Source organism: Anopheles funestus, chromosome 2RL (genome assembly GCF_943734845.2).
Source record: "Anopheles funestus chromosome 2RL, idAnoFuneDA-416_04, whole genome shotgun sequence".
Lineage (NCBI taxonomy): Eukaryota > Metazoa > Arthropoda > Insecta > Diptera > Culicidae > Anopheles > Anopheles funestus.
In genome coordinates this window covers 20,809,930-20,827,895 of record NC_064598.1, presented here as the reverse complement: position 1 = coordinate 20,827,895, position 17,966 = coordinate 20,809,930, and the positions used below count along the sequence as shown (strand labels likewise).

At 42.8% G+C, this 17,966-nt stretch overlaps 2 protein-coding genes across 19 annotated transcripts in view; both read left to right on the top strand.

Moving 5' to 3' along the window:
* The first annotated feature begins 1,782 nt into the window (after positions 1 to 1,782).
* Positions 1,783 to 3,718, top strand: LOC125763140 (mitochondrial pyruvate carrier 1). 2 transcript variants are annotated; one of them, XM_049425980.1, is made up of 3 exons: positions 1,783 to 2,006; positions 2,138 to 2,355; positions 2,431 to 3,718. In XM_049425980.1, exons 2-3 carry the CDS (start codon positions 2,187 to 2,189, stop codon positions 2,616 to 2,618), a joined length of 357 nt encoding a protein of 118 aa, XP_049281937.1. In that variant the 5' UTR covers positions 1,783 to 2,006; positions 2,138 to 2,186; the 3' UTR covers positions 2,619 to 3,718. The 2 variants fall into 2 exon arrangements, with proteins under 2 accessions (XP_049281937.1, XP_049281936.1); XM_049425979.1 differs by having other exon boundaries at positions 1,787 to 2,006; positions 2,158 to 2,355.
* Positions 3,719 to 6,185: 2,467 nt separating this feature from the next.
* Positions 6,186 to 17,966, top strand: part of LOC125763035 (cubilin) — a 91,442-nt gene continuing 79,661 nt past the window's right edge. For 6 of the 17 annotated variants that reach the window (XM_049425773.1, XM_049425772.1, XM_049425771.1 and 3 more), the window contains exon 1: positions 12,648 to 17,887. The gene's annotated coding sequence lies outside the window, so the exon portion shown is untranslated. Of the gene's footprint in view, positions 6,440 to 8,123; positions 10,321 to 12,646; positions 17,888 to 17,966 lie in introns of those variants that run through there. The other 11 variants (XR_007418298.1, XM_049425775.1, XM_049425776.1 and 8 more) reach the window with 7 other exon arrangements.

Genomic DNA, 17,966 nt, shown 5'->3' with positions numbered 1-17,966 from the left:
TCTTCTATTCAAGCTCCACCATTACCCATGGCCTTGAGCCGTAAATGTGTGACGATCTTTCGATCAGTCGATGTTTCTATTTGCTATCTAGAGTCGATATAGAATATCGATCTTGGCGGATAACAATAACTGAATTAAGGTTTTCGGTTTCCACACCGCGACAAAGGAATTCTATAGCTGTGTGTCTCGCCTTTAACCCTTGCCCTAATGCCTTTCAACCGCATCCCATTCGAAGAATGGACCCATTTAAAACCAGTTAACCCCGAAATTACCCCGAAAGGTCCGTGAGGTCTCGGGGTACTTTTTTGTGTTGCGTTACACAGATCTCTATATTGGCGGACATAGTGACACTGTAACGCACAAGTGCACGTATAAAGCCAGGGTAGAAGGTAAAAAAATGATGCTCAAAACCAGTCTCAAAGTCGGTACCGTGCCAATCTCAAGGTATCAGACGCAAGACGAGGCCTTCGTTAGGGTCGTCACCCAGCGACCGAACGATTCACATGACGGTTCACATCCCTCTTGAGCTATGGCGGAAGTACTTCAGCGTCCGTCTGCCTTGTGAGCCCCTTTTGTTTGGTCCACTTTCCGTGTGACCCGCGTGCCTCTAGTGGTCAGTCGGTCGAGTCTCGGGTATCCTGACAGTTCTTTTCGCAGTCGCTGTTTGGCATCGGCGTTGTACGCGTTTTGCATGCCGGACTCATCTTTCACCAGTTCTCCTGGTTTTAACCCCGGCGCTGAAAGGATATCGGGTTATGCATTCATTGTCCGTCCGTCCGCGCGGCAAACAACAGCGAGCGCGTTCCGAATGGTCGAAAAAATCCATTTTCTCATGCAACTCAACGAATGCCCGTGGCAGCCGCAAAGGAGCCATAAATCAAAAATAACATAAAAAAATCCTTTCTTTCGGTAAAGGAAACGGTAAAGGAGGAAGGGATCAGTGAAGAAAGAAGCTCGCGCAACAAAACCCTGACCAAAAAAAAAAAACATACACACATACAGTGAAATCTTTGGCACACAAAAAGAGGAAAGAGTGTACGAGCCTTTGCCCGAAAGGTAGAGGTGCCGCAAATGCGAAGCAAAAGTGCTGCCGGTGGAGAACCTAGCGATGAGCACGAAAGGACGAAATTTATTCATTTCCTATTTGTATTTAGTCTTATGCGATTGAACAAAACAAATCCTTCCGCTCCTGCGGCTGCCTGTTTCCCGTTGTTGGTCAGCCGGAAGAAGACAGGAATATTTGGGGAAGGTGGGATGCAGTTAAGTGGTACAAAACGGACATGCTGCAGGATGGGGTCCTCCGGGTCGAAAAGGGATTTTTACAGTCGGTTAGGTGTTTGCTTCGTACTGGGTCGGTAGAGATCAATACGATTATTCGAGGATTATTATTTTTTTCCTATTTTCCTTAAATTAACTCCGCGAATGAAGGCAAAAATGGTAGTTTAAGTATGAATTTTTGTATAAAATATTTCCCTTTTTAGTAAAATGTTTGCTATTTTCCTCGACTTATCTCCGCATTCGTTCGCTATTCACGTGCATCACCACGCTGATTTTGAATTCCGTTTGAAACAAGCAAACAAATGAAAAGTTGCAACGGTCGTTCTGATTGAAATGAAATATTTCACAACAGTTGAAACATTTCATACCGCCTCTTGTCGAGCAACGCGTTGCGTTCGAGCAGCATTCAACCAAGGTGTAGCAATACAACGTGTGCCATAAATGTGATATACACACCTTGCAATAAATGACAAATTGTTGACAGCAGAGTTGAAATTAAAAAAAAAAACATATGAGTTTTGTTTTTAATTGCGTTGATGTGTTGTTGATATTTGCTTTCATCGTTCGATTTCCGGCGGGTGTGTAAATACGGTTGGTGCTTATGTAAAAATATAAAACCGTGTAGTACAGTGCGTGAAGTCGGACACCTTCGGCAGAGAGAAGCTTTCCCGTTGCCCTTGAATTTATTGCATCAACATCTTGCTGATTAGCATTTGGATTGGGAAGTGGTAAGTTAGAACGATTGCTTGCATTAATCAACGACGTTACCAGATTGGATGATTACGCAATCGGTGCTATCTTTGCTGTTGTTTTTGTTGGTTTGTGAACGATATCATAAAAAGTGCTTGTTTACAATAAGTTATCTCTGGTGGTTCGTAGGTAACCGGCTCACTCCTTGACTGGTAACGATGGCAGCAATGGGACGCAAACTGTTGAACAATCTGAAGAGCAAAGAGTTCAGGGAGTATTTGATGAGCACCCACTTCTGGGGACCGGTGGCAAACTGGGGCATTCCTATTGCGGCCCTCGGTGATCTGAAGAAGGATCCGAAAATTATTTCCGGAACCATGACTGGTGGTAAGTATGAACTGCACCCATTAACGAGAATGAAGAAACGTTTAATCTGTCTCACTATTTCCCATCGACTTTCAGCACTCTGTCTGTACTCGCTCGTGTTCATGCGCTTTGCGTGGAAAGTTCAGCCAAGAAATATGCTTCTATTCGCGTGTCATATCACGAACTTTACTGCGCAAGGTATGCAAGGTGCTCGGTTTATCGAGTATCACCATATGGGTGGCAAAGCGCGAATGCAGAAAGCACAACTTCAACCAGCGGCTTAAGACAGATTGAGCCAGCTACAAAGTTACTAGCAACATCACAACCGAACGCTCGAATTGGCAATGATTAAGAAGGTGTTCAACGAAGCGGCACGAGTGGAATCGTGTGAAATGAAACGAAGCGATATTAATTTCTTTTTTTTTCGGGGTTAAAGTAAAGTGTGTAAAATAGTTAACAAGTCCTTTGAACCAGCAGCACAAACGAAAATGCGTAAGAAAGAATATTTTCAAAGAAATAGATCACCTACGGCGGTGGGTGATCAAGCTAACGGGTGCTCAGTACAGGCAAATCAACGGTTACGGCACGATCGGTAGTATATAAATATGTAGCACATAATACGGGAACAATAGTACCTGTCGGGAAACAAAACAAAACCGGTACGATATATAAATACAGGTGTAGCGATACTCTTTACAAACAGTTCTTATACGATCACACACAGATAACTGTTCTACAGATGATGGTAGATGCTTTTTTCCTCTTTAGAATAGACATTTTTAGATACATTTTGCAAGCAATTTTTATGCACGCGACAAACATTTTCAGGCGCACGTTTACCTTTTACAATTCAAACAAGAGATCGTTTTATTAGAAGCTAAATAACATAATCAATGGTAGATAAACGAAGCGTAGTGGCTGTAGTTTAAAATTTGCACCACGTTAACAGAAGCGAGTAACGAAATCCCGCCGTCGAACCAATCGTTTCCCGATTACCCGTAACTTGAGCGAATTAATCCTACTTTTCCGTGGCAGGAGGTGACTTTTCAATACCATCTTTCTCTATTATAATACCTCAAACAAATGTACTATGTTCTTCCTTTTTAAAAACGTTTGACCATAACAGCAATTGGCGTTTATCAAAACACTACAAAAGCTACGCAACGCTGTGGTTGTAACATTCTAGTGCAGGGCTTAGGTTTCTAAAAGGTCAAACCAACAAAACTGCCACTGGCCCCCCCGGGAGAGGCGGTGAGCTATTATTGTGTTCTATTTTGACTACAAGTTATGTTTACCAGTGAACCTGTAAGGTGTATTTTTATACTGTGTAAAGAGAGATTCTGTTTATTTGTTGACAATAAAGAAGTAAAGCGTATAGTCACAATTCCGATTTGGTTGTCAGCCCATTGGAATATCCGAAATTGGATACAATCTACCGCACGCACCTGCTGCTGCTGCTGCTGCTGGGAAGGGTGCTAAAGTGTGAACATAATCATCTTTACGCTGTTAACAACATTTGGCAACAGTGATAGAGCAGCGTCCGTTGCTTAAGCCGTGAACTGTTGGATAAACAAATGAAATCAAACATATTTGGAAAGCTTTTTGCAGCACAGCAGTAATCGTGCTAATAAGCGGCAATACAAAGCCAAACACTACACGACAATTGCATGTTTTGCGTGTACCGAATGTTTTGCTTTTTGCTTGCTTGCGTTTACTGTATGACTAATTTGTTGTTTCTCCAGGATGCGGTTGTCAAGTAGAACGCAAAAGTCGTTCAACTGCAATTGTATCTACTTGCATTTTCCTACGATAACAAACACATCAACCATCATCAAGAGATTAAGTATTTGGATCATTCCCAAAGTCCGTAGAGTAATTAATCTACAGACTTTGGTCATTCCAAATCCTTATCCCGTGTCTTATTAAACTTCGCATTAGAAAGGAATACCCAAAAGTTGGGATTTACTTCTATAACTCAATACAGATACTAGAATATGCTGAATATAGACTTATAGTCTTATAGAATGTAGACTTCGGTGAGAGGAGTTTCCAAGATAGGTTCAAACTAGTTCAATCAAAAACTGAGTTCATCTTAATTAATGACGAAGAGAAGGATATGAGGAAGGATTTTGATCAATCTTCAAGAGGCACAGGATCATTATGCTAACAAATCACCTGATGTAAAAGGACTAATTACAGCCAAAAATTCTCCAAAATTCCAAATTTCCTCACAATCCAAAGATGCAATATGGTTGAAGGAATTTTAGTAACATACATTAAATCATTAACAATAATTACTTAGTACAAACGGACTTGATTGAAGAAGAAGTGATTTTCTAAACCAAGCGTCACAAGACCAAAATATTGGAAGCAACGTCTAAAACTTCACCAATAAATAAATGCCTATTTACGTAGGGGAAATATATACATTTTCATGCATATTTAAGCAAAAGTCAGGTGCCGACAACAGCATTGATACAGCGCAAGAGTTTTTATACTACGCGTTTCACTTTTTGGAAACTTCTTAGACGACGAACCCCATAAGTTAACACTTGTTTCGAAATTAAATATAAATTAAAAATATGTTCTGTTAGATATTAGAACAGCAACAATCTTATCAATCAATCTTAACGGATTATTCAATCGGGTTTTGATAAAAAAATCCTTCAAACGTGTTTCTTTGGTAGAATACAATAGTTGACACACTTGCTTTACCGCATCACATCCGACCACCAGAAATTTATTACGCACTCCAACACATCTGGTTCGTAAGTGGTTTTTATCAAACAGGAGCAACTTAAGCCGTGGACTATTAATTCGTCTCGCCACAATATAAGTATCGCTCCATCTGTTGCACGCACCATGCGATCCGTTTTTCGGGGAAAATTTCATAAAGCTTCGCCAAAACATTGAATCGTTATAGAAAATCCGAATTATTACCAACGCTTGATTAATGTGCCAAACGCGAATTCCTAGCAAATGTGAAATGCGTTTCGTTTTGTTAAATACACGTGATCCTTAACGACTGTAAACGTACCGAAAGGGAGTTTTTGGTAAAAGCTTCTCATTTATGAACACCAAAGCTCGCTACATTCTTCTTAAGGGAATAATTCGGTGAGCTTTTGCATCGTTGTGGTGAGGTTTAGAACAACTGGCATCAAAAGAAACACACAAAAAAAAACAGGATGACAGTCCCATGCCGAACACGAACTTGTGGATGCTCGTTCCGCTCACTATCAGCTACGTACAGGGTGTGACAAAGCAGATCGACTGGTAGAACGTGCTCGAGACACAAAAAAAAGGCGAAAAAATGGAGCCAAACAATCCATCCAGTGCGCCTGGAGTACTGGACCGCGAACAGGATGGAATAACGAATCTCAGCGAACGTTCCTCGGAAGAAATGGAATTTGAATGAGCCAAATACGGTACGCACATGCGCGCATACAGAAGAAACGGTCTCTGTTACTGTTGGGAAATCGTTGCTGCTGCTGCTGCTGCCACCATTTTGCTCGAGTGTTAGTGTGATAAGGAGCCGCTCCCAGCGTGTTCCGATAATGGGGCGTTAGAGCAACAAACCAAACGGCAAACGGCTTAGTCCACGAACGAAGAATGGTAGTAATAATAAGAGCAAAAGACTAAACAAAAAAAAAACGCCCTGACCCTTTTCGATACCTTTACACGAGAGAGGACACACACACACACACGCACACTCGAAGCTTTTGGACACTGTGTGTGTGTGTGAGTGTGGAGCGCGTGGAACCATCCTCGTGCTCGTGGAAAACGGTTGCGTTTTCCCAGTATTTAACGGCGCGATTTTCTCGTACAGCATCCTTTCCACTCTCTCTCTCTCTCTCTTTCTTCTTTCTCTCTCTGTGTGTGTGTATGTAGTGGACACAGTAGAAAGACATCCGAGTGCAAGAGAGTACAACCGAACCGTACTGCCGTGCCAGAGTCGTCTGAGTGCCGAGATAGTGTGGTCGTGTGAAGTAGTAGGGACTACGCGAGGACATCTGCTGCTCGTAGTATCGGTTAGTTGACCAGTGGTTGGGTCAATGAAAAATCGAATCGAATTTATTCCTACCAAAAAACCGAAAATACAACAAAAGTACGGGCTGCGTGTGTGTGTGTGTGCTCTTTTTTTGTGAGTTTTCCTACCGAAAACTAAACAAGGATATTCGTAAATTTTGCAAAACAGCTAAAATATCCTTTCGAAAACGTTCCATTCTCATTCTACAAAAACCAGTTTAGTGAAGAAAAAAACGCACGCACACACACTTAAACGAAATTTTTATCCGTGCATAAGTTTCTGTATGTGTGCCTTTTTGGATTAGCCAGTGTAATACAGCAATTGTGGTTGCGTTTGAAAACTAAAGGATACCAAGTTGACCAACAGTGTGCAACTTCGTTCGCCGAACGGGCGTGATAATTGCTCGCAGAATCGGAAAATTTGTGAATGTGTGCGTGCGTGTGTGTGTGTGTGTGTATGTGGGGTGCGCGAACAGCGACACGTACAGTGTGTGTGTGTGGTAAATGCGCTAGAGATAATCTTCTAGCGGAATTAGGAATAAATCAACTGCCAGCCAGAGACCCACTTGTACCACCCTCGAAGCCGAGGCAACCGTTTGGAAATCACAAGCAGAAAGTGCCAATTTGCCAACATTGGAAAACGGTTTTTTCTTCGGTTGCCTCACCCCTCGAGACCGCCCCCCCGCCCCCCTTTTTGCCACGGTTTGAATGCGGAAAAATGCGATGGGTTTTGTGTCAATGCTGGAATTTGGAGTATGATACCGTGCGAAAGGAATTGTAGTGTCTTTTCTCTTCTCTTTCACACAAGCGAACAGCTCTCTTGCTTTTGTGCTTTTGTGCATCTCTCTGTTACGCTGCGAGTTGATGCCTCGCAGCGCTCTGTCTCCCTCACACTGGGTGGTGGTTCATTGTCGCCAAGCCACACGAAGCTTAAATCCTTCCTTTGCTGGATGCTGTGTGTACGGGCGTGTGTGTGTGTACGTGTGCATTTTCTTTTTATCATACTAATATACACTACTTGTTTAGCCTTTTTTTTTGGGGCTTTATTTTCATGCCATTCTTCACGTGATAAAATTAAAAAAAAAAACATCCTTCAATGTTTAACAAACTTTCAAAAACCCAAAGAGGAAAAAAACGCAAACGTTGGCCCACTTAAATAACAACGCCCCAGATGATCATCATCGGATGTATGTGTTTCTTGCTTTTTTTTTCTTTCTTTCTTTCTTTCTATAAACTTACGGGCGTGTACGAAAGTCGTTTATGCATGCAGCACACGAATGGATGTAAAAGGATGTTGAGAGTAAAATAGTATCACGAGCAAGGGAGAAAGAGCTATCCGAGATCCCGGTTTCGAGTAGGTTTGCGAAAAGCTCCCAAAAGCGAACGAAACGGTTTTTTGGGAAGAAAGAGAAAAAATAGTTCTCAAGCCTCCACTCCCTTCCCCACCCTGATCCATTTTCTCTCTCTCTCTCTCTCTCTCTTTTCCATTTCATACTTCTTAAGGAAAAATCACCCTTCACAAGCATACAATGTGTGGTGTTGGGATGCGATCAAGTGTAATCGATGTTGTCCCTCGATTAGGAGTCACCGATCACCACTAAAAGGGACATTTAATGGACAGTCCAGTCTACGAAGGAAGAGTTCGAAATGGAAAAGTGAATACACAAGTGTTAGGTGAAGCTGTAGCAGGGATTTTGACAAAACGCAAACGTGCCCCGGTAACATGATCTACTGCGACAGAGTGCGTCTGGGTGTAGCCACCCGTTTTTGCATATTTGCTACTGCTTGATAGCTCTCATTTTGGAGAATGGATCTATGTGTGTGTGTGGGGGGATGTTTTTTTTTATTTACTCCCAGCAATCGTGATGTTTCTCTTGCTCAACCACCCTGTTATTATCAGTGTGATGTGTTGTGGCGTGGTGTTTTTCTTTTTTTTTTTAAATGTGCGCTGGGAATATCCTTTTGAGCTTTTTAGGCATGGTGCCACAGATCTGGTCAGTGGGAAGACGAAGTGGGTGGTTTACTCTATTGTTTCATCTCGTTTGACGCTGCAGTGGAAAAGAGAAAGTTCGAGTGTGTGTGTGTGTGCTTTCTCTCTATTTTTTATCTCTAGAGGATGGGAGATGATTTGAACGATTTGTTTCAAGATCGAGTGTGAAACAATTGTTCTTCCACTACTAACAGGATTGACAATCCTGTGTATCTGTGTGTGTGTGTGTTTGTCCAACAAAAGGGGGTTAAGTAGGAAAAAGGATGAGAGGGTTCGAGAGTGTTTTTGTAGACCTAGACACCTTTCCATGTCCATGAAGGAGGGTGTGCGTAGTGTCACAACTTTGGCTTCGAGTGGCTCCGAGTGGCGTGATAAGAGTCTTGGAATGTGTTATTACTGATAACGTTACTATATTGTGAATGGAGTTGTATGTAACGCAGCATTCCGGATTTTAGGGACAACATTTGAAGTCATTTCATCGCAGAAAATCTGGTACTTGTACTAATTTTGGGATTGTAACTAATCACACACTAAATCGTAACGGTGCAGAAAAAATGCATGTTTCATCCAATATTCTACTCGTCGGGACTCGAAGGGCTCTATCGGGGCGGCCATCGCATCACGAATTCAAGACGTATTCCATATCTAACCCAAACCGCCAAGGTTTATGTAATGTTGGTTCATCTCGCCCAGACCATGGAGACGACCCCGGGGATGGAGGGAGTTGGTGACGGCTTTCCCAGTGGCGTTTGCTTTCTCGACTGTCGACACAAACGTGGTAGTGATTCTTGCCGCGAGATAGTGCATTTGTGTATGTATGTGTGTGTGTGTGTTTGTTATAAGTGTGTGTATGTGCGCAGTGACGATATCAAACTAAATAAAAAGAAAAAAAACACACATCCTACCGCCCTCCACCCCTCAATAAAAAAAATGGTGAAAGCAAAAAAAAACACATACACACACATATAAAGCAAACCCCGAATTGGCAAGCGGGCGAACTGCTGACAACTCCCTTTCAACTGTCAAACGGCAAACCAGCCCGAAGTTCAAAAGGCAGAGCTTGCTTGAAAGCTTTCTTTCCCTTTTTGCTCTGTCTCTTTCTCTCGCATACGCACACATACATGCTCTTTCTTTCAAATGGGCAAGGATAACAGGAAGCAGAAAACGTGTGGTTCGAGTTAGTGTCACGGATAGTAGTCCTCGTAAGCAAGAACGAGAGAGAGAGACTCTACGCGAGAGAGAGAGAGAGAGAGAGAGAGAGAGAGAGAGAGAGAGAAATGGTATAGAAAAGCTTTTATCACCACACACAAAAAAACACGCACCAGCAACGAATGTAAGCAACTAGCAACGAACCATCGCCGCCTACTGTGAATGTTTCGTAGAACAGTTTGAAAAGTGAATTGAAAAGGATCACGACAATGTACGCGCCCCTACTTAGTGACGGTTTTGCGTTTGTGTATGAGAGAAAGAACGTGCGCGTGAGAGAGCGAGAGAGGTGGCTGTGTGGTAAAACAAAAACTTCGATAGTGTAAAGAAAATGTGTCAAAGACGAGTGTGTACGAGTGTGAGTTGTGTGATACTTGCGATCAAGATCCATATCCTGTGTGGCATCCCATCGTGGGAACTGGAGCTTCTTAACACAGAGAGAGAGAGAGCGTGCGTGTCCGTATGTGTGTGTGTAGAAAAGCTAAAGAAGAGAGCTTGCGCGTGTCTGTGTGTGTTTGTGTGTGTTTTATGTTGTGGGGCGCGGTGGTTTATGTTCGCGACACCGTGGCCACAGTTTCGGATCATGGTGCCAAAGCTTTTTCTTTATGGTTGTTTCCTTCCGTTTTGTACGGTTTCGTTGCATGGCTTAACGGTAGCCCAAGTTTTGTCAGCCGTGGAAGCAAGTTTCGGATTTGTGTGAGCTAAAAGCATGTGTGTGTGTGTGTGCTGAGGAATAACGCTTTTCCAAAAATGCGTTCCTTTAGGTAGGTTACGCCGGGGTGGCTTCTGTGGGGTAAGGTGTCCTCTACATGTAGTGTGGGTTAGGGAATAAAATGGGAGAAAAAGAAAAAAAACAGCAGAAGGAGTGCCTTCTGGTCGCGAATCTTCGCACATCGTAAGAAGATTGCATAATTTCCGTCCGTATGCCCCGTACGCAGGATCACAGGTAGTGTGTACCCGCCCCGAAGACATCATTATACGCGCCCGGTATTATAGCCTTCGTCTGCACGGTAGTTTTGCTGCCGTACCTGCTGAAGGCTACTTCATCGCTGTGAACTTCACTCTATTGTTTTTTGCTACACGGCAAACACACATGGGGATCACATTTTTTGTTGTATGTTTTAATTTAATTTTTTTCCCTCAGGTTGTGTGTTTTTTTTGCTGCTGTGTGGAGAGGTTGTATTGTACAAACTTTCACAAACCCTCGAAACTTTCGCCATCTTTAGCACTACACATTGTTGGGTTTTTTTCCCTGTTTGATCCGTGCACCAACTTCATCAATCAAGGTTCGGTGAATTGTTCCGTGGTCCTTCGTTTTTTTTGTTGCGAACACACGGTACGATCACTTTTGAATAGGGGTTTGTGGTGACCGGGGGGTTTTGAAGGGTAAGGAAGAGGAGTTGTAAATAGTTTGAAAGTGGATTTATCCACCCATTTATCCTGCACACGTACCATGTCCATTCTTTTCTTCCGTTGTCCTTTTGTGCGTGTGTGAGTGTGAGTGGCATTACAATGGAATAGAAATGGGGAAAAAAAGGTTATACGCTCCTTCAGGAAATCGCTAGGAGCAGCAACGGAAGGAGCCCAAAAGCGAATATGGTGAAGGTGTGGCCAATACGCAGTGAACCGATACTTCCTGCAAGCGCACACACTATGTAATGATTGACATTTTAACAAAACCCCAAACCCCATTGTCCCCCGTTACGGTAGGCCAAAGGTTGATAAATCACTGCTGAACGTGAACAATATTTAGTAGCTTTCCGGTGAGATTGACAACACAAAAGTCAATAGTCCTCTTTGTGGGGTCCTCCAGTGGGAGACCATTTCTGTGACCAACACACCTTGCAATTGGCCAATGATCGGAAGTTTAAAAACTCACTGGATCGTAAGGATGCAACAACGGCTTCGGGACGACTTCCCGGTTATGATAATCGAAATCGAAATGTCAGATGTGACAAATTGTCTCCTTTACACCGGACACTTGTCCTCTTTCTTAACCTTCGGTCAATCAAACCTGAACTGGGTAGCAGGGCGAAGCTACGTTCGAGATGGAGTGAAAAGAAGGAAAGAATAGATGACATGAGAATGGCCTGTGGTCTATTTCGAATCAGCGGTACCAGTGACATGCTGACGATGTCCTACGCAGTGTGGACAGGTATCGGACCAAATGATGATGATGATGTGGTTAGGAGTGACACAAGGGAGGGGAGGGAGGACATGAAAGCACCTAGTAGTAGGTGGTAAGGTTCAACATCTTGTTGAAAAATTTGCTCCACCCTATCACGGTGGATGATGGCACCGGGAGTGATCGAATACGTCCCGGGAGCAGCTTTTAAACTGCTGACAGATTGTGACTGGGGGAGGGTTAAGTATTCTTTTTTTGTTTTCTGTTCCTTCCATTTCCCTCCCCGTACTGACTCTCTTGTCCGTGTTTTGTGCCATCCAGGGTTGCATTGACAAACTGCTTCCGTGTAGACACTTTCAGCCTACAGCCTTCCAGATAGATGGCTGTGGCTGGCCCATTGCCAGAACCGCATCTATCTGTTCGACTCCATTTCGGGCAGGTAGCGATAGGAAGGTTGATAAAAGATGGCCGCTGATAGTAGCTGATTTTGCCGCGAAATGGGCCATGGCGTGAATTGGTTTTCTATTTTTAGGTCCGTCGATTGTAAGGGCGGGTACGTACTTTAACACGGGTGCTTTAAAACCGGATTGACGGTTGGTTTGGTTGACTGGGTTTAAAGGGGGGGGAGGGGAAGGGAAAGGGGATGGAGGCGGGAGAGATGGCGGTTTGGAGTGCAATAACGTGTTCACCGTTGAAACGTGTTCTCTTTGCAGCAAGCAAACGAATGTTACGGTTACGTGGTACAGATAGAATGTAGTACAATTGCTTACAGGGAAAGCTGTACAGTTTTGTATTATCGAAAAATTTAAATCAAAATTGAATTCCTTACATTAGAAGGTCGTTTCTAACGTAGAAGAAGCAAATTTGATTGTCATATTTCCTTTCTTACATTAATATTAAGGATTAAATAATTCTATTTAAGAATTCTATTCAAGAATATTCGAAGAATGTTACAACATAATTCAACTCATTTTGAAAATTGTCTAACAAGTATTCGCCAATTAAAAGATTTTCTAGTAACGCTTGGTGGAAATAGTGTTATCGTTAGTCTGAAACCATTTAACCAGGGTGCTTCTGTAGAAATTCATTTTAGTTTTACACCTTAATTCTTTGTTTTAGCTTAAAATAGTCAAAACAAAAAAAGGTCTGAGGAACACTAAAGAAAAAAAAATAATAGTTTCAATTTATAGCAATCTGTCTCCTTTTATCACAAGAAGCACAAGCAAAAAAATGTAAAATAAAATAGTTTATGATTAATAGACATTCTTTTTTGAGGAGAGGACATTTTTCAACAATGGCTCATAATCAGTTGGCGGGTTGGTTTTCCTTTTTCTATTTGCGATGTCTAACACCTTCTCTCGTTGCTCAATTTGCAACAAACAATACATAGCAAAACGTACCCAAAAATCAATCGACTAAGCTGACTTTGACTATGCTATGAGTGACTTTGTGTATAATAAATAATCGAAACAATATGTGATGCTGACGAAGATCAGACGACCCACCATTAAAACAACACTAGACAGCGCCAGTCTATCCCCATCTTAAAACTCTTTTTATTGTTTCGTACGCATTGATTCCATTTCGATGCTGTTTTCTTCCCTGGCCTAGGTTCGCTTTGACGCTATAACGAAGTTCCTTCGGGTGTTTCTGGGGTTCTGTTATGGTGAACGCGGCGAAGAATCTACGGTGCCAAACTATGGTTGCGTTGGTCGCAACAGCCATTTTATTGTGCTGCGCTCTCCTGTATTGTTCCCTTTATTTTGCCAATCATCAATCATCACTAAACGTCCGATCAGAAGCAGTTTTATGGCACCGTTGGGTGGGCTTGCCTGCCCCAAACTCCGTGGTTCGGGGTTCTATTTTCTCATTTACTTAACGCACGTATTGGTTTGTTTATGATCGTCTAGGGATCGTACAGGTGTATGTGCCACCCCATCAGCTCAAAGCCCATTTGCTAGGCCCAATGAATCTGCCTACCTATTTTCTCCCCTTTTTTGGTGCTGTTGTTGCATTGCCTTTTTGGGGAAGGTAAAGATAATGATGTTTTATCACCATCTTCCTCTCCCAGAGGGTCGAACAGAATGGACTGCAACACGAACCACGAACAATCTTCAGTTCATTTGTGCACATATTTAGAGTGTGTCTCTATCTGTGTGATCGGGTACGATAAGAAACGTCACTACCGGGATGAGGGAAACAGAAGCAGCCCTTTTTTCAACGCATCCCCCCAAAACAAACTCACCCTCCAGCTACGATCCCCCGAAGTCCTAAAGGGATGAGAAGTTATTCCACAGTGTGTATGTGTGGGGGTTTGAGCTTTTTTTTTTCTCTCATTCAACGGCCCATTCAAGTGGGCCGAGCAATTGAGTGAAGGACACTGTGTTTGTGGAACCGGTGGAACACAGCAAAAATGATGAAATTGTCATTGGCTTCGCGATGGTTTGGATTGGCCCAGTGAGTTTTTGGTTCGGGTTGATGGCACACCGAAGTGGTGGTGCCACTGAGGGCGAACCAACCTGGGCGTTACCGGATGCGGAACACACTTGCGAGAGTGAGACACGAATGGAACCGGGATTGGAGATAGGGGAGGGATTGGGGTCGGTACGGCACTCAAAACCATCAAACAGTCAGCATAAGTAGCTGCCGGTGAATGATGTGCACACTTTGGCCAACGCTCGTCGGAATGGCATGCGAAAGGGGTAAGAGGGAACGTTTTGTTGCTTGGTTTCGTGTGTAAGCGCCCTTTTCTGCATCATTGTGATAGTTGCTTTTGATTTTGTTCTCCTCTTCCTATTTTTTGTTTGGCTCTTCACTTTTAGCTAGTTGGAAAGATGCTTTACGTTACACGCATACATAATAATTTTTAGTTTTCGTATGATTTTTGTTAGCAATATACTTTCTTGTCCTAAAAAAATAATAACTAAAAAATAATATAACTCTAAACTTGCTTATCCTAAACAAATTTTATCGCGCGGAGATGATGGAGGCGCCTGGTTAATTATTCCATCAAGCGATACTTGCTTATCATAAAAAAATTAGTAGCTTTAAACTTATCTTAACTGAGTGACTCAGTTAATCAATTGATAACAGCCAGAGCTAGATATTTTTTAAGCATTATTTATTAAAATACTTTTTGGTTACAGAAAATTACATTATGTTTTTATATTATGGGAAGTTTATACTATTGAATAGAAATCATCCACTAAACTAAAAAAAAATTAAACTAATTTAAACAATATGTATAAACTTTGAAGGAATAGTATAACCACAAAAATGAATGTGAAAATACGGGAAAATACTAATCAGAGTGACTCATCCGCTAGTGTGAATGTTACTAGGCTTGAAACAACTAGCTTCTAGCATACAAATAGGAGTTATTCAATTATTTTAAAACATAAGTTAAACCAACGCAACGCCATTGACAGGCGACATGCCCATTTTCGAAGCTGCTGAACACCTTTTCACCTGTGTGCCGGTGCGATTCAAAGATCAATCATCCCAAAAACCACCAGCCAAACCAGCAAAATCCGTAACCGGGTTAGGTTAACCGGTAATGCCGTACCCAAAAACCCATTTGTAACGTGTGCGTATTACGTAATGTGCTGATTGAAGGCGTTTAGTTGTTGTTGTTTTTCTTTCTTTCCATTTTCTCATTCATTCGTGCCATTCGTGTCTGTACGGCGTACGATAAGCGGAGCCTGACTAAGTGTGTGTGTGTGTGTTGTGCCCTGAACCGTGGGCACTAAACTAGTGCCAGAATGTTGAGCCGCCCTGCGAAGGAAGATATCGTTTGTGTGAGAAGCCAAAAATTTACAGAATCATCGCTTAGTGTCAACGGTACACACGGTGGTTGTGTTTATCATTGGGTGGCGAGAAAAAAAGGGAACGCTGGTGGTAGTGTCTATCATCTATTAAGCGAAGAAGCGACCGCCAGGGGAAGTGGTGAGCATTCAAGTGTAACAAAGAAAGACAATAAGTCATTCTGGTGGGGACTATGACAGTGGGAGAAACGCGTCCTAAGCGCACTGGAGATACTACGTAGCGACGCTTACCATCGGTCGCGTAGATGATGGAGGCGCCTGGTTAATTATTCCGTCAAACGAGATTGAAGTGAATCCGTGCGAAGCGAGACCAATGCCTCTCGGAGGCTGATGGATGTATGATCGCCTCCATCAAATCCTCCATCCCAACCTCCTTTCCTGCGTCCCAACCGTATGGGACTGAGCTGAGCTTGATAAATGATGTTCCCTTCCCGAACTGTGGCTTTGCCGGGGGTGAAACGAAGGGGAAATTGTGGGGAAAAGCGGGACAGGGTGTTATAGAGTTTTGGGATGTGCTTTTTCTTGCTGCTAGAGATAAATACGATACAATTTTTTTGTTTTTGGTTAGCTCTATCCCAAGAAAATAGTGTTAGAGTACGGCGCAGATGGGTAATAGCGCTTACAGTTTTTTTTTTCGGTACCAGACATTACCACACAATCTATTTCAGATATCCTTTCCTAGTATATAGAACAACTCAATTTCAAGCTGTTGAAATCCATGGTGACAAATTGTAAATGTTATTTTTTTCATCTCACTTTTTTTTGTTGAAGAATACAGTACCACCCCAGGCAGGATTCTTTTACTTTAATATCCTCCTCCGTTCTTATATGTATTGCTCCCGCTGCCCAGGAGCCCCATGGTGCAATTTAAAATTAATGTTACGTACGATGGAAAACGGCCGATACAGACACGGTCTAAAGGGGAACTCCATGGGCCAATTAATCATGTCACAACGGACCATCATCAATATCCGAAGGGTTTGATATCCAGAAAACTCAAGGCAAGAATTTGTACAACCCATCACAGGATGTGTCGAGGTGACGCATTTCACCATGTGTGGATCTAGGGAAAAGGGGTTTGTAAAAGATGTACACGTAAATACGTTGGCATTGGCCACCAGCGTAAATACAATGAGGTTGTCGTACACCCGAACCGGGACAAAGTGATGATTGAGCTACAAAAGCGTACGTATTCTCCTACTTTGGAGCTTGTGAAGGGGGAGAATAGAGGAAGAATAGGCGTTGATAAGATTCCCAACAACAAAAAAAAGAAAAGAAAAGAAAGAGGAAACACCTTAAGGGCGTGTGAGCTAAAGCACTGTGTGTGTTATTTAACTTGAATGATTGTGTGTTTAAAAAAGGAACGCAAATCATCGTTCGTATCGTTCGTGTCTCTTTTGCCCCCTGTTTTGTTGTTGATGTTGGTTTGGTTTGGATGATCGGTGCGAAATATTGTCCGTGAAGGACATACGCGCTACTTTCCACCACACAGTGCGACACAGCGTGACGAAGCTGTCGTGCTGTCAGAGTGCGGTTGTGATGTGGGCCAAACATGGGGTTTTTCCTCGCTATCATCCATTCCTATATGTATGTGTGTTTGTGTTAGTTTGTGTCCTCACAGTTCCATTTGGATGCTGTGAATGTGGGATGAGTGTGAATATAAGGGAGAGAAATCCACTCTTACTGGATTTTTGCCTGTGTGTGTTTAAGTATCAGAGAAGCCATCATATCTTTCTCGCGTATCACTTGCTCTCTCGATCTCTTCTCTCTCTCTCTCAGTTCATGGAAAGCTCTCTTACAACAACGTTGCCTAAAGCGGCCAACAGTAGCAGCAGTGGTAGTAGCAGTAATAATAGTAATAGCCAAAAGTAGGGGAACCATTAGCACAATTGATGGCACGAACAATAGGCACCCTGAAAGGCTAGGCTGTGAAAGTGATGATGGCACACTGACGGTCGTGTGTAAGCGCTGCGGTGGGGTAGTTATGCCCCACTGGAGAACACTGGAGAGTTCCGACGGACGGTTGTGGCACATTCGCCGTAGTATTGGCCCGTTGCTGGTGAGCGTCAGCCACTGCTGGTTCACTGCTGATGCTGCTGACACCATTCGGGTCGCTTGTTCATCCCGTACTGGACGGGATCCTTCAGTTCGCTTTTCCGCCGATCCGGTTTGCTTGCGCTTTGTGCTCTTCAACACACCGAACCCAGGAACGCCAAGGATGTTTGTGTTTTGTTTGCAAGGATTTTTGTGACTTGTTTTTCCCCCCGTCGGAAAAATCTTTCCCCGTTCGAACACGGAACAGAGCTAGTGAAGTAAAGGTGACTTGTGCAGAGGGGGAAGATGTTCAAGTTGTAGCACCGTACTGTTCCGTACTAAAACTAGGTATGTTGTTTGACTGTTTATTGATATTTCTATTTTCCTCTTGGGAAAAGAGAAAAAAAAAACAAAGACAAGGAAAATG

Bases quoted from the DNA above. Each gene is read 5' to 3' on its own strand.
- LOC125763140 (XM_049425980.1), top strand. From the start codon at position 2,187: ATGGCAGCAATGGGACGCAAACTGTTGAACAATCTGAAGAGCAAAGAG. The intron at 2,356-2,430 runs GTAAGTATGAAC...ATCGACTTTCAG, and splicing joins TTCCGGAACCATGACTGGTG to CACTCTGTCTGTACTCGCTC.